Source organism: Pygoscelis adeliae, unplaced genomic scaffold (genome assembly GCF_000699105.1).
Source record: "Pygoscelis adeliae isolate BGI_AS28 unplaced genomic scaffold, ASM69910v1 Scaffold127, whole genome shotgun sequence".
Lineage (NCBI taxonomy): Eukaryota > Metazoa > Chordata > Aves > Sphenisciformes > Spheniscidae > Pygoscelis > Pygoscelis adeliae.
Window position 1 is genome coordinate 1,171,801 of NW_008825208.1, and position 13,149 is coordinate 1,184,949.

General features: G+C 46.2%; 1 protein-coding gene across 1 annotated transcript in view; it reads left to right on the top strand.

Moving 5' to 3' along the window:
* The window catches only part of CORO2A (coronin, actin binding protein, 2A), a 21,632-nt gene that overhangs the window by 4,624 nt on the left and 3,859 nt on the right, over positions 1–13,149 (top strand). The window contains exons 3-8 of the mRNA XM_009328941.1: positions 2,852–2,968; positions 7,694–7,843; positions 8,403–8,582; positions 9,267–9,383; positions 11,117–11,221; positions 11,568–11,664. Coding sequence (XP_009327216.1) covers positions 2,852–2,968; positions 7,694–7,843; positions 8,403–8,582; positions 9,267–9,383; positions 11,117–11,221; positions 11,568–11,664 — 766 coding nt within the window. The remainder of the gene's footprint in view (positions 1–2,851; positions 2,969–7,693; positions 7,844–8,402; positions 8,583–9,266; positions 9,384–11,116; positions 11,222–11,567; positions 11,665–13,149) is intronic.

The following is a 13,149-nucleotide window of genomic DNA, read 5'->3' on the forward strand; positions in this document are numbered from 1 at the left end:
ATAGATACCCTCCTTTCAGCAGGCCTTTGCATGCAAACTGAAGAGGAATTAGTTTAATATTTGCAACCACTTGGAGAATGGTCTTCTGTTGCAGTCAGTTAGGTCCTCATGAAGATGTGCCATTGAAGCCAGCTGGGTGGAACAGCAGCACATCTCACCAGGGAGGGAAGTGGCTGTGGCCACAGGGGATGCTTGGTGCCCAGAACAGACCGAATGCCTTTGTAAATCTTGCAAGTCTGAGGAGACGTGGGCTCATTGACTGTAACTGGGAGATGAGCTGCTTTCCCGCAGTGTGGCCTGGGTGTAGATTGGTGTCTGACACAGATGTGTTGGGGAAGTGCATGTGCTGCAAGCCAAGGAAGGATCTGGACTCAGAGGGCAATTTTGTGTCCTTCCTTTGAAAGGCAGAGGCCTGCCTTTTTCCGTCTCTGATGGCCAGACTTGGTTGAGACTGCATCTATCTCTTCCTTTGCAGCATAAAGCAAAGGGATAGCAAAATGAGAACAAAGTCCCAAGAGACAGGGAGATACTTGTGTCCAAGTCTTTGCAGTCTCCGGTCTTCTCAATGTGTCAGCACCAGGTGTGAACAGGTCTACAGGATATCTGTGGTTGTGTAGACCTCCTAGACACAAACCCTGCTCCCTTCTCTCTGGGGGCAAGAACTATGAAATGAAACCTGTGATGACCCCTCAGGCCTTACCTAACTGATGCCGTATGTGAGTGCTGTGCCATGATGTGACGACAAGGTGTGTTAGTGCCCTTTGGAGAACACCTGAGAAGTGGGGCTCACCCATCTCACGGTAATCTACCCTGTACAAATCTGCTTGGAGAGTTTTAACAGCTGTCCCACTAGAAGTGGTTTTCATCAAGGAACTCCGAGTTTGGCTACTTTTCAAAAATGCTGGGAGTTTAGAAAGCGAGGGGTTGAAAAATAACTAATTTTCAAGCTTTGCAATAACTGTGGAAGCCACGTACCTCTGCATGAATGACAACACATCTAGTTACTGAAGTAGTTTTTGATCTGTGGAATGAAATTTCCCCCGCACATGAAGAGCTTTACTTCCACATGCAGAGGTGCATCTGAGACCAACAGCGCTACCTGCCATATACGTTTGTTGGCAGTCTGGGGGTTCATGTGTTGTGGGTCCTGCTCTATCCCAGGGCTGCAGGGTTCCATTGGGGCAGGTGGGACTGGTGGCCAGGAGGACAAGAGCTCCTTTTCCAGGGCCAGCTGAGCCTGCTGGGGATGTGGCGGTAGGAGAGCCTTGCAGGATGGGGCAGGCAGAGCGGGCTCAGGGCAGCCTGGGAGCCTCCCAAATGGAGTGGGGAGCAGACAGGCAGCCAGCTCTGGGAGGGGACAGAGTTCCCATAGGGATCAAGGGATCCCGGTGGAGCTGGCTGCCCAGCCCGTTGAGTTGCCAGCTTGAAACCAAGCCCTGAAGCCTGCAAAAGGACAGCGTGGGTGGGGGAACGCTGCTTATTAAAGGGCTTTTATCTCTCTTCTGCCTTACCAAGTCACTTTGTATTGTCGCTGTTATAAAAGGGAATTGTTTTAGACTGTAGTCTAAAAAAGCACAGTCTTTTACATTTCAAAGTCCTCTGGGTGTTCAGTTTAAAGCAGGTTAGTCCCAGTCTATGTAACTAACTTTCCAGTGAAGCCAGAGTAGTTACACATTGTGTCCTGTTCTGCATTCAAAACCGTACAAATTTTCAAGGTTGGGAAAATTGCATCCTGTCCACATCCAGGTTAGGGTCAGCACTGATTCCCCTCTACTGTGCACTCTTAAGGCCCACCTCTGGAGAGGTGCAGGGAGTACACCAACAGAAGTGTCTGCTTTCCAGGAGAGCATGCATTTACATTCATTTTGATTCACGATTCTTCCAGGTGGGATAAAAGTAAGCAGGTAAGCATCACCAGCTTGCCACCAAGTCTCTCTCCTTAGGTGACTGACCTTTGCTCTTTGACAGATGTCTGGGATGCAAGGTGGCTCCTGGAGCTCCCTATACTTCTGCTCCTGACAGGGAGAAGCAAGTGCTGCTCCAATGTTAATAAATTCCCCAGCACACTTCCTAGCACATAATAAATATACCGACTTGACTTTGTAGCAGAGACTGTGCCTGCAGTATGGGTTTATCCTGATGCAACACAGCCCCCATGTGGCACAAGTCCCTCAATACTCATTAGTGTGCTTTGTGCAGGATTTTTACCAGTGAAGATGCTGCCCAAACACGGCATTTTTTTTGAGAGTCTGGAATGCTGATTGAATCCGGTGAATAGCTGGATTTGAACACCATCAGAGGGAAATAGATAGCTTGTTGAAAGAAAAACTGCATTTGTGATTTGTGTCACAAATGTCTTTTTGCTTGAAAAATAAAATAAATGCTAGCTGATGAGGCTAAAAAAGAAAAGCTAAAACATTTTTTTTTCCTGCTTATAAGAAATGTCTTCTGAAAGAGATTCTGGGTTTTTTCCCCAAGATCTTTAAAAAATGTGGAAGATTCAACTCATTCACAAGTGTTTCCTCTCTAAGTTTTATTCTGGTGTCTGAGCCAAATACTGTCTTCTAACTTCAGCTGTCTTGATTGCTGCATGTGTACAGATTTCTTGATCGCAGTGTGTGATCAGGCTTAGGAAGGCCTGAGCACTTATTTCCTTTCTTTTTGGTGGTATCATCAAGACTTGCTTTGCAGGGACAGCAAAAACCCATTCTCAACAGACAGAGAGTGCCCAGGACATTTGGAGCATAACAAGCGGAAAGAGATTTCTTGCTGGAGCTGGCTTGGATCTTCCTTGAAAATGTCCTGTAATTCCATGGCTCACCTTAGGTTTGATGATATTTGTTTTTTCCAGACAGGCAAGCTCGACCCACATTATCCCAAAATATGTGGGCACAAAGGGAGTGTTCTGGACATCAAGTGGAACCCGTTCAATGACTTCGTAATAGCTTCATGTTCAGAAGATGCCACAGTAAGTTTACCAGCTTGTACTCTGCATTATTACCTGGCTAATGTGCTTTTTGGGGAAAGAAATAAAAAAGAAACCAAAAGGCCCATGGATGAGATGTGAAAGCATATAGATACTTATTAAAAAAAGTCAGGTAAGAATAAGATTCCTGTCTTTCTCTTGAGGTCAGACCTGTGTGATCCCTTCCAGATGACGTACCAAAATCAGTGTGAGGAGGAAGGTCTGTTTTGTGGGAGCTTTTTGGGTGTGTTTGCATAAAAAAAACAGAATATGCATTTAAAATGGAATGACTATTCAAGTTTAATCACTATGGAACTCTTCCTTCACTTTAAAATAAAAGCTTCAACACAACATAATCTGGAACAGCTATTTCAGATTAATTCCCTGCAGAGCAAGTTTGAGCTTGTTCCTGCACTCAGTTACTCTGTAAAGTCATGCTAGATCAGTTATGGGGTAGCTGAGGAACCTGCGTCATACTATTCTGCAAAAGGCATAAATGAAATGAGCATTTTCCTACTGAAACCACAGAAAGACTCCAGAGATGCAAAGGTTCATGCTAGAGCAAACCTCTAAAAAGATAATGAATACATCACATCAGGTTTAAGTTTTAGGCAATAAGTGGTTTGGCTGAAGTTAGTATAATGAAGATAGAGTCACATATTTTACTTCAGTGAAGGTGCAGACTAGTTAGTAGGAATTGGAATATTCAATTCATGTTTGTAAGGGACAGTTTAGCCCTTATCTACCACTGAAAGGTTGCTTTCCATGTCCTGTCAAAAGTGTGATGTTGGCTTCTGTGATAGTGGGGACATCTGACTCACTACTGTGCTTTTTGCCAGAGATCCCACATGTGTTTTCTCCCACTGGGTATATTCACCCTCTGCCACACAGCATCAGGGAGGTTTCCCTTCTCATTTCCTCCAGCCCTGGCTTGGTGCACATCCTCTGTCATTTCAGCTCTGCCAAAAATCACTCTTGAATTGGAAATCTAGGCTCTTTGAATTGTCCTTCCTGTTTAGTAACTTGCCTTTGCTTCTTTGGATTTCATGTCTTTTTTGAAGACTTCTTTCAATTTCTGGGCTGCCTATGAGGGTTTTATTTTATCTTCCAACCCATACGCCAGGTTTTCATGCTGTCTCAGAAAGGACTTGTGACAGGAAGGCACCACCATGACCTCTCTTCTGAGCCTCAGATGGGGAATGAGCACAAGCTTCGAAGCTTCCTGCTGTAGTTACAGAATCACAGAACCATTTGTGTTGAAAGGGAGCTTGGGCAGTCTCTACCCCCACCTCCTGTGCAGGTCTGTGGAGCTGAGTCTTGAAAACCTCCAAGGGTGGAGATTTCACCACCTCTCTGGGCAACTTGTTCCTGTTCTTCATGGGGAAATTTTTTTCCTTACATGCAGTCAGAACCTCTCCAGTGTAGTTAGTGACTGCTATATCACATCCTCCCACCCTGCACTTCAAGACAGAGCCTGGCTCTATTTTCTCAGTAATCTTGTAAGTATTGAAGGCTTCTATCAGTTCGCCCTGAAGCTGTCTCTTCTCCAGGCTGATCAAGGCCATCTCCCTCAGCTTCTCCTCACAGGGCAAGTGCTGCAGCCTCCTGAGCATCCTGGTGGCCTCCACAGGACTCACTTAAGTTTATCAGCATCTTTCTTGCACTGGGAGGTGCAAACCTGGATGCAGTATTCCAGCTGTTGTTTAATGATTGCTGAGTAAAGGGAAAAATCGCTTCCCTTGATCTAGTGGCTATCTTCCTGTTGTTCCAGACCAGGATGTTGCTAGCTTTCATCCCTGCCAGGGCATGCTGCTAGGTCATATTTATTCTATTGTCCACGAGGACCCCAGGGTCTATGCATAAGGGCTGCTCTCTGTCAGCTTTCTTTTCCAGTTTCCTACTGAAACTTGACACTGGATCATTCTCCAGGCTAAAGAATGGAAACACTGAGCTTGTCATTGGTCTCAGCACCAAAAGTTGTTCTAAGAAGTCTTGCTGTTTGTGATTGTACTCTCTTTTTTGGTACTACCCTCCCATCATCATCCTGGCACCAGGAAATGGGATCTTAGGGGTCCCCTGCACAATAACACAGTGTAGGGACACGTCTTCCCTCCCCGCTAAGGAGTGAGGACAGCAGACTGTGCTTCTTAGTGTGACTGTCTTTCCTGGTACCTGGTAGCTAGACCTGTGGAGGTCATTTATTCCAAGCCCTGCTCAAAGCAGGCCAGTTGAATCAGGTTGCTCCAAGCCTTGTCCAGATGAGTTGGGAAGATCTCCAAGGCTACAGATCCCATGGTCTCACTGGGCCCTTCTTGCAGGGGTTGAGTACCCTTCTGGGGAAAATAGGGCTCCTCTGGTCTCCAGGGAGTGCCCATATTGCCATTTGTGTCCATTGCCTTTGGTGCTCTCCTTGTGCACCTCCAAAGAGTCTGGCTCCAGTCTTCTCTGTGCCTTCCTGCAGTGTCGTTGAAGGGCAGCTAGAAGAGCTCACCTTTGCCTTCTTACTCCCGGGCTGAACAAATTCTTTTCTTTCCAGCTCTCCTCAGATTTGCTGTGCTCCTGTTCCCTCCTCATCTCAGTGGCTGCTGTTGGACTCACTTTATGGGGTCAACGTCTGTCTTACTTGTCCTGGCCTGTACTGGAGAGCTCAGGTTGGACATACTGTCGGGACACCTCCACAGCAACACTTTCTCTGTCCTGAGAGAAGTCTGAGGAAGTTTTTGGGTTCCCAGAGGTGTCCACCACTTCCACTGGGCTGGATATTAGAGCCAAAGCCTTCCTTGCAGTCTGTTGTTAAAGGCCTGGTGCTCTCTGCCATTTCTCATCATTAGCATAAGCCACTGTTCTGGCTTGTGTGCAGGGATGCATCTGGTTGCTCTTAATGGGCTGGGTCTCCCTGGAACTTTTAAGGAAGGCCACAAGCTTCTGTGAAGATGGTGGAAATGTCCCATCACCCACATTCCTCAGAGGTTTCTTGGCCATTAACCAGTCTTTCTGGAGCTTGCCTTGTTGGTACCACAGCTATCTTTTGTAGCGTGTAGCTGAAGCATGTAGAGTGGTACTTTTGGGCATGGGAGGGGATGGATAGCCTCTGTCCACACCCAGTGCCCTTTCTAGTTCCCACTGCTGCTACAGGCAGGCTTAGGACTGAGGCCAATGCAAGTGGCCAGGGGCTGAGAGTTTGAGCAATGTGGGGAGAGGGCTTATCCTCTTAGCCCGTCTGTTCCTTTTGGCAAATCATCAGGCACGTATGAATTCAGTTTGCCGAAGTTCTTCTCCCCTGTGGTTAGAGGGACAACTCTGTGCCTTTTACTTTGCGTTGTCAGGTTTTCTTCAAGATGCAGCAGGGTAGACAGCTCGTGGATTATTTCTGCTTGGCCTGGCAGGTCTGGCTGCAAGACCTGCTTCTTTTGCACACTAAGCACTGGCAATTTCTGCCATTTAATGCACCCTGAGATTCCAGCCAGGGGCTTTTCCCTACTTTTACCACAAACTATTTCATAGCATGGGGAGCGAATGGTTCATTCTAATCAGTTCTTCTCAGCGTGAACACAACCTTTCTTACTCTCTCAGCCCCATTCCTTTAGTGATAGCTGTTGAAGCTGTAGAGTGTGATGCTTCTCTTACTGCTGTAGAAGTTAATCTGGAGGCTACTGGACCCCACTGGATCCTGGTCCTTAGGTTTCTGATGGGCTTGATTCCTCAGTGGGATAAACACTGTTGAGAAGTGTGCTCATGTTCTTTCCCAGCAGGTCCCAGAATTTGTGCCTTTCCTTCTTTGGCTTAGAAAGGTGTGATCCTCATCAGCCAAACAGTGGGACGCTCAGGCAGGTGTGGCTAATTTCCATGAACTATCTGCTTCAAAGAGCATTTCCCTTTTGCTTCAGGCTAAGTTCTAGAAAAATTATGACAAGCATAGTAATTTTCGTTGAGCCAAAGGGTTAATCATCTGTTAGCATCCTAAATACTTGTGCTTCTAGGGTTAGTGTGAGAAAGTTTTACCTGCATAGGTTCAGCCCCTTTTGCGGGTTTCCTCTACTGTCTTCTTCCACCCGAGGAGGACAGAGGATTTTTGTCTTCATGCAGCATCCTTCTAGAAGAAGCCAAGGCTGCAGATAGACCTGTTATGAGACAGCACACTCCCAGTGTTGAGTGACTTCAGTGCGGTGCTGCCCAGTCTCTCTGCTCAGGGAATCTGCTGTGTGGCCACCTGGGTGGGTTTCTGTGTACTTTGACAAATAGCTGTGTCATTTGCAAAGTGTTCAGCACTGGTCTAGTTTTTTATGGGACAAACAGTACTATAGCTGTCAACTGACCAGTTCTCAGTTCTTTTACTATGTAGTGTTGAGTGGATGACTGCTTGGATCAATCACTGCTATGGTATCTTCTGGGACTCTTTGCTGAAGTTTATTTCAGATTTGCTTGTTCCTGCTCAAAGTTTATTAGGAGGCAAGGTCTGCAAGATCTGTGGGAGTAACTTTTCATAATTGTGCTGACAGCTTGGCCAGGTATAAGGGTTGGATTGCTAAGTTAAAACAAACTGGTAGAACTGCTGGCTAAAGATAGAGGGTAAAGAGGAGTCTTCAGGCCCACAGAAAAGTAAAGATACTAATTTAAAGCACTGGTATTCAGTAAAGCCCGGAGCATTCCTATTCATATAGCTATTGGTAAGTTCCAAATTAGCTCCTTACTTAGGAAACTTACAAAGACCCATCCTGTGTCATTCAGGTTAAAATCTGGGACATCCCCAAGCACTTGCTAACAAGAAACGTTACCAGTCCGAAGAAGGAGCTTCTTGGGCATGTTCGAAGAGTGGGCCTCATTGAATGGCATCCCACTGCTAATAACATCCTCTTCAGCTCCGGCTATGACTACAAGGTGGGTCTGTTCTCTGTGGAGCTCTCCTCCTGGGAGAGCTGTCCACCCTATTTAGCAGGGTGTTTTGAAATTTGTTTTAATTTCAAGCTGTAAGATAATACTAAAGAGTTCAGAAGCCTTCTTGAGGGGCAAATTCCATGGTGACCCCAAAGGCAAAAGGACATTGCTACAAGTTCAAAAGGACTTTCTGATTTTCCAGTCTTCTGATGAACTTCAATCTACTCTACCTTTCTCCTTTACTGGATTGGATACAATATGCAATGCCATGCACTTTTGTTTGGCTTCGTTCTTGTGCTAATGCAAATATCTGCACTGATACTGACCATTTTTATGTATAAAATGTGGTTGCAAAGGAAATTAGAATATTGGACATTCTGAGCAGACACTGTGTCCCTGGTATATTGCTGTAAGTACCAGGAATTATTTTAAATGTTGGAGAGCAACCACTTATGATCGTAAGACTTATACATGTAGAGAAGAGAGAAAGAAGTGAATAGGGTACACAAAGTCCCCAGTTGGTCAGGCAGCAAAGGCTGATTTTTTTGTTCTTTTGCCCCAGATAATGATCTGGAATCTTGACACCAAGGAGGCTGTTATCTCGAACCCGGTGAAGATTCTCGACGCTCACAAAGATGTGGTCCTCTCCATGTCGTTCAACACAGATGGCAGTCTCCTTGCCACAGCCTGCAGGGACAGAAAGATACGTCTGCTAGACCCTCGTGCAGGAACAGTCCTACAAGTAGGTTGGGTTCAGAAGTTTGTGGTCCAGCTGATCTCACCCCTTCAAGTGTTTCCTCTTCTGGGTAGATTCATTGCCATTAAAGAAGATGCATCTGTGCCCTGTGTTGCCCAAGGCACCAGATGGTGCTATTGCCTTCTACTTTTCATGAAACACTTGCTGTCATTGTTGAAAACAGGGTTTCTGCATCTTGCTACCATGCTTCTTGCTCCCTGAAACCCTTCTTGAAGTGCACTGTTTTCATAGCTCTCTCCTGCAGTCCTCTCTGGGACATCTTGGGAGGGCTTGTAGAGATCAGGTGGACAGTGATGCAAGTGTACCTTTGTCCCACTGCCAGAGTTGTTCTTGTTGCCTGTACTTTGTATCTGTTGGTATGGTGAAGCTGACTGCGTTTTGTAGGTATTTGCACAGATTGGTGTACGCAGAAAGTCCTGCCTACAACTAATAGGGATTGCCCTCTTGCAAATATGTGACTCAATGGTTAGAGAGATTGGGCTTTTGGGAATGGTCCTGACGAGTTTAGGCCACTTTTCTTGGATCCCCATGAAATCCTGCTCACTGTAGTTCAGCCAGGCTGAGCAGATCTGTCAGATGTGACTGAATTGGAGGTCTCATGTAGCATGAAATGTAGCTATGCAACAGGTGGTGTCTCTTACTCACTCAGTGTCCTTTCTCTTCCTATAGGAAGCCAGCTACAAGTCTCATAGAGTCAATAAAGTCTTGTTCCTTGGAAACGTGAAAAAGCTGTTCTCTACTGGAACATCTCGGTGGAATAATAGGCAAATTGCATTATGGGATCAAGTGAGTTGGACCAGCAATCTTAACCATACCAGCTTCAGTTTTCTCTCTTTTGCTGTCACTTTAACTTTTCCACCTGCCAAATACCCAAGAATTGGTTTATAACAGCAATTCAGAAGTGATCTGTCGAATTCTTAATGGGTGACAGGTCTTACTGCTATGACACTGTTAACTGAGTATGAGTTTCTGAAGAAGCTCTCAAAGCTTTCAGCATAGAAATCCACCAGAACAAAGACAATGCTGTGCCCACTACAGGAAGAAATAATTCAAGGGACCTTTGGGTGGTCACTGTAGCTCTGACTTAAAAGCAGCTCTTACTGGCAAATTGTTACTGGTACTGGAAAGAGAAATGAGCTCTAGACACAGCCTACTCAGGTGAAGCCCTCACTGGAGAAAAACATGTGGGGTGTTTTTGATTTCTGATTATTCCTGACAGTAGAGTATTAAGGTAGCACTTATTGGTCACTTCCAAGACATGATCTCCTGACATGACGGCTGCTAGCCTTGCGAAACCCTGCTCTCCTCTACCGCTCTCATATACAGTGAGATGCTGCTACTTTGTCAGCATCTCACTTTGTCCCTCCATGTCAACCACCTTGCAGCACAATCTTCTGCCTCTTCATTGTGCTGTCACCCTTTGTACCAGACAAAGGTGCTAGACGAGGTCTATGATTTGCCATTTGGCTATGTTTGGACATGGCTTCTTTGCATATGTGAGAGGCAAAGAACTGTGATGCTGTCTGAAGGCTTTCCACAAAGTTGAGCAGTGCTCTGGCACACCATGGGTCTCACATCAGGGTTTCACTGCCTTCAGAGCTGCTGGAGGAGCTGGCCACACTTAGTTTGAGAACACAGTGGGAAGGCCTGTGTGGTCAGGTATGTGCAGCCTCCTTAGGGACAAGCATTGGCACAGGACCTGCCCAGCAGGCAGCTTTCTGAGGTCACATCCACCCATGTCTTCATCACATCTAAACAGCAGCTCTGGCTTTCTGGAGCCTGCAGCTGGGCAGTTTTGCAGGACAAAGTATGTATTAAACCTATGCTAAATACATATTTATGTGACAATAGCCACAATGGCAGCCATGGGATGCCATACTCTGCCCCGTTGGTCCTCCCAACATTGCTCCCTTCAGCAGTGCAGGGATAGCTTTATACAAGACATGCCAGCCTTGTGTATAGAGTGGTGTGCTATGTCCTCCGACATGGCTTACCCACAAAAGGCTGATGGGAGCTTTTGCCCTTGCAATGGGCACCTTCCCACCGTGCAGTGTGGAGACTGCTCAGCTGATGTAGGCTGTTCTTGTGGTGGGTGGTGCACTACTGTGGAGGTATTGCCTTGACTAGAGGTAGTGAGGGAATATGAGTAATTCAGTGTGCGATGCAGACATGCCCCAAAGGCCCCTCCATCTCCCTGAGTCTGGTGGCCCACATAAGGCAGGCAGTGTTTCTTATCGTATCTACTTGTCATCAGATGCCTGAAATGTTCTAGTGATAGGAACTGATGTCCTGAGGTGCTGCACTCAGTCAAGAGCCAGGGACAGAGCACCCATTTCCCACCCACAGAGCTTTGAAGAAGTCTGTGCATGGCCCTCTGCTCAGGGCAGCTGGCCATGACCTAGGATCGTTATAGAGCTGTGCTCACATGCTGCTGCCAGGTGGGGTTCAGGTAAGGTGTCCCTGACTTGAGGTGACTGACAGGTGATCACAGCTGTCTGTTTTTCTTGTGTCCTGCCCAGAATGACCTTTCTGTGCCTTTGCTGGAGGAGGATCTGGATGGCTCTTCAGGACTCCTGTTTCCCTTCTACGACTCAGACACGCACATGCTTTATGTTGTGGGAAAGGTAAGTGCTTTCCACAACAGCAAACGCTGGCCTGTACAATTCTTCTCCCGGCCTGTGTTGCGTCTGGCTGAAGTCAAAGATGCTCCTGAAGCATGTTAACCTAAGGATATGTGTTGATGGGATGGGCCCTGAGGGCGCTGCAGCATCACATCCCATTTTGCACTGCAGACATACCACGTTTACTGTGGGGAGGTACACTGCAGAGACCTAACATTCCCACAAAGGAATTCGTGGGTAAATATTTGGTTCATTCTTGACCCTGCATGGCTTCTGGGGCCAGGCATTCTTCTCAGACCCTCATGCTGAACAGCAGAGCCTGGCTTACGTTCATTTTCTTTGCCTTTAGGGTGATGGAAATATACGGTACTATGAGATAAGCCCTGAGAAACCATACCTGAACTACCTGATGGAATATCGTTCTCATTTACCACAGAAGGGAATTGGTGAGTGGCAGCGTATGTCTAACATTACAAGAGGATGGTGGCTTCTTTGATTTAGAGGCTGTCAGAGTCCAGGACTATCCAAAATACCATTTAGAAAAGAGACTGGGTCAGATTCCAGTGTCCACCCAGGTTTACAGGTGCACAACAGTCAGCTTGGCCCAGCTCACCTATATATCACAGGTGGTATTACAGGGTCACAGCTTGGAGGGGTCCCTTGTGACCAGCAGACCATGGGCCGGGCAGCTTTAGCAGTCACTGCTGCATTGCCTCTTGCATACCTGGTCAAGGTGGAAGGGAGAATAGTCTGGATTTAAAGGTGGAGGATACTCCTTGCCCTTTGTGAATCTGCTCCAAGATTTTTGACATTGAATTCTGTTGACATTGTTTCCACTCTGGGATTTCTCTGGTAATGGGTGCTCCACATCTCAATGCCTTCACTCTTATCGCTTGCCTACCTTATCCTGTACTGGCATTTCCCATTTAGAGATAGACCTGCTGTGATTCGGTCACCTCTCCTCCATTGGAGACCCTTGCTTATTAACCTGTCCACATACTACCCACTGTTTAACTCATTCAAGCCACAGAATTTGGCTTTCAGCCCTCAGACGCTATTGGTAGCCCTTTCTTGAACCCCCTCCAGTCTATCCTGTAAGCCATATTCCCCTATAGACTGATATGTTTTTAGGACCATTTGCCACCCCTCCACACTACCTGTGGACACTCCCATTCTTCCAGGACATTGGTACAGATATTTAGCAGCACTAGATTTTGTGCCTGCAGGTCTCCTTTAAAAAAACTGTTATTGAAAAGGAATAAATTACTTAAAACTTAACTGGAAGATCTCTCCATTATTCAGCTTTTATAATCCTTCCAATGTACATCATCCTGATTTTAATGTCATAGTCTCTTTAAAAAACATTCCATGAAAAGGAAGTGTACAAGTGTTTTTAAAAGGCCTGAGTGAATCAAATCTACTTCCCTAACCTGATCTGTTCTGCTCGTCAAAAATGCTGCTAAGGTTATTGCACAGTAGCTTCTTTCCCAATATTGCCAAAATAAAATACAATGTAGAGGAGTGGACTTCAGATTCACATTTAGATGAATGCATAATGTAAGGAGCAACAGTCCTTCACGTAGAATCTACTGTTTAATGAAGTCATTTGGTATTAGTAGAAAACAAAGGTTCTGTAGGACGCCATGAAGCAAGGTCTCCAAGGAGAGGCAATCTCTTTTGCTAAGGAAATTGACATGGTTGTAGGCTTTGGACTGTACAAGCTCATGGGAGAGAAATCCACTGAGGTTACCAGGTACTTAGAGACCTTGTGTGGCTTAGCCAGTCCCTGAAACACAAATGGTGCTGTCTGACAGAGTAGGTGTTCACACCCTTCTCATACTCCATTCTGCTTTGGCACAGTTTTGGGGGGAGGGTAGTGGGCTGGCAGGGCTTTCAGCCTGACCCATGTAGCTATTCTGGTGTTGTTTAGG